The sequence below is a fragment of the Otolemur garnettii genome, unplaced genomic scaffold (genome assembly GCF_000181295.1).
Source record: "Otolemur garnettii isolate 467f Iridium unplaced genomic scaffold, OtoGar3 scaffold00131, whole genome shotgun sequence".
NCBI classification, from domain to species: Eukaryota; Metazoa; Chordata; class Mammalia; order Primates; family Galagidae; genus Otolemur; species Otolemur garnettii.
Window position 1 is genome coordinate 4,932,073 of NW_003852526.1, and position 2,536 is coordinate 4,934,608.

Here is a 2,536-nt window from a genome sequence, read left to right on the forward strand (position 1 = left end):
AGTGGATGCACTGGTATAATCACAGCTCACTGCTGCCTTGAGCTCCTGAGCATGAGACACCCTCCCACCTCAGCCTCAAAGGAAGCTGGGACTTCAGGTGCTTTAAGATAATTAAAGGTGGGCTTGGTACTGGTAGCTCAAGCAGCTAAGGCACCAGCCACATACACTAGAGCTGGAGGTTCGAATCCAGCCTGGGCATGCCGAATAACAACTACAACCAAAAAATAGTCAGGCGTTGTGGCAGGCGCCTATAGTCCCAGCTACTTGGGAGGCTGAGGCAAGAGAATTGCTTAAGCTCAGGAGTTTGAGGTTGCTGTGAGCTGTAATGCCACGGCACTCTACTCAAGGCGAAAGCTTGAGGCTCTGTCTCAAAAAATAATAATAATTAAAGGCCAAGTACAGTGGCTCATGCCTAGCACTCTGGAGGCAGATGGATTCTAGCACTATAAGGAGGCAGGTGGATCTATAATCCGAGCACTCTGGGAGGCAGGTGGATCCCTTGAGCACAGGGGTTTGAGACCAGCCTAAGCAAGAGTGAGACCCTTGAGCTTAAGCGATTCTCTTGCCTCAACCTCCCATGTAACTGGAGCTATAGGCAACCCACAACAATGCCCAGCTATTTTTAGAGATGCGGTCTCTCTCTTGTTCAGGCTTGTCTTGAACTCCTCAGCTCAAGCAATCTACCAGCCTCTGCATCCCAAGTGCTGGGATAGAAGTGTGAGCCACTATACCCAGTCAAGGTCTCATTCTTGCTCAGGCTGGTTTCAAACCTGAGAGCTCAGGCAATCCACCCACCTTGGCCTCCCAGAGTACTAGGATTACAGGTGTGAGCCACTGTGCCTGGCCTATTTTGTGTCTTAAAAGCGGCAGTACATGGGGCTGAGATGAGAAATAAGGGAGTTTGAGAGAACTCTTACTACAGATTATGATGGTGAGATTTAAGTTGGTGCTATAGAATCAAAGGATAGGGGAAAACAATCTTACTTTTCCTGAAATTCTCAGAGTTGTGGGCCTGGCTCACTGAGGCAGTCCCTGTCCTCACATCTTCATTGTATTTCTGGGGATTGTTCAGTGTGACATCAGAAGTTGAAGAAACAGTTGATTCGATTTGTTCATTATTTGAATCATCTAAATCATCTTTAACTGGAACCAATGTCAAAATCACACTTTCTTCATCATCTATGTCCTCCACAGAGACATTCTGGAAAGAATCAGTCACAGATTCTTATTTAATATTATACAACTAAACTGCTTACTTTTAAGGCACAACTAATGAACAAGAAACTGAGAAGACAATTGGGTAGATGGAGAGAAGAGTTCTGAGATTCCTTATACGTGATGTTTATTAGCAGAACCTTCATTGGTAAAGGAAACAATGAGAAAATGGGCAAAAGTCAATTTACAGGTGGGTGATAATGAAAGAGAAAATAAAAGAGTAGGGCTTGAGTTTGAAGAATTACTTCCTCAGGGCTTCCTCCCCATCAGCCAAAATACCAAACACCTTCACTGTGTCTCCTAAATCTGATATCACACCCAAGATTCCCAATTCAAGTTATTAAATTTCGCTGGCACAAGCAATAACCTCCTGTTATCCCCAGTCCATTCTGTTTTTTTCCTGCAGACTTCACTCTCCTACTTCTTGAAAACTTAGTGGCTTGTTTTTGTTATTCAGGTTAAAACTAAGATTAGTCCAAAAATCTGTGAAGAAATCAGTGCCTCAACAGCCTGACCCCTGCCTGCCTTTCCAGTTCAAAACCCCACCCTTTCTGAGCTTCAGCCACTAGGGGCTTATTTCAGCTCCCAGGCCTGAGCCCAGAGCAGGTATCTATCTGTTTTGCTCTTTGTAGCTTTCACTGTAACTAACAAAGCACCTAACACAATTGCCTTCCCTGTTGTTTGTGATTTAATGAATTAAAGTGGAAAAGCAGAAAACATTTACTGGTTTTCTACAGTACACAGGCACTGTGCTAAGTGCTTTCTGTTTATTTCTTCCATGTAATTCTCACGGCATACTTACAGGCATTTTTGAGTTTCTTGTTTTACAAATGAGGAAACGGAGTCTGAGGAATTAAATGAACAATGTCACGGAATAACACAAGCTCAAGTGTGCTTCTGGTTACTTTTCGTCTCAAATCCAAAGGTATTTGAATAAACTCTATTACAGCTCCTCAGTAGAGCGGACGTGGTGCCCCTCCCCCTTCACCAGTTTAACCTCCTCAATGGCTTTCTATTGACTCTCAGCTCCGGTATAATGATTTTTGCATGTGCATACCACTTTTTCAAACCACTCCCCTCACTTTCGTTCTTGTCAGCTTCAGAAAAATATTATTTGGCAAATATTTTTTGATTACAGAAATAAGTAGGGGCTCAAAGTTCAGAGTAGCTATGGGACTTGCCTGTAATCATATAAACCACTACCAGCTACTTCAGTCCTCTAGGCTGGTACAGTGGTCCCTGTAAATGTGCTATGATGTCTTCTCTGTTTAGATTATTGGATAGTCCAGGACAGCCCAAGCCAAGGGAAGAAAAAAAAAAA

General features: G+C 43.3%; 1 protein-coding gene across 1 annotated transcript in view; it reads right to left on the bottom strand.

Annotated features, from left to right (window-relative positions):
- Positions 1-2,536, bottom strand: part of DPPA2 (developmental pluripotency associated 2) — a 15,245-nt gene that overhangs the window by 12,259 nt on the left and 450 nt on the right. The window contains exon 2 of the mRNA XM_023518210.1: positions 1,047-1,201. Coding sequence (XP_023373978.1) covers positions 1,047-1,201 — 155 coding nt within the window. The remainder of the gene's footprint in view (positions 1-1,046; positions 1,202-2,536) is intronic.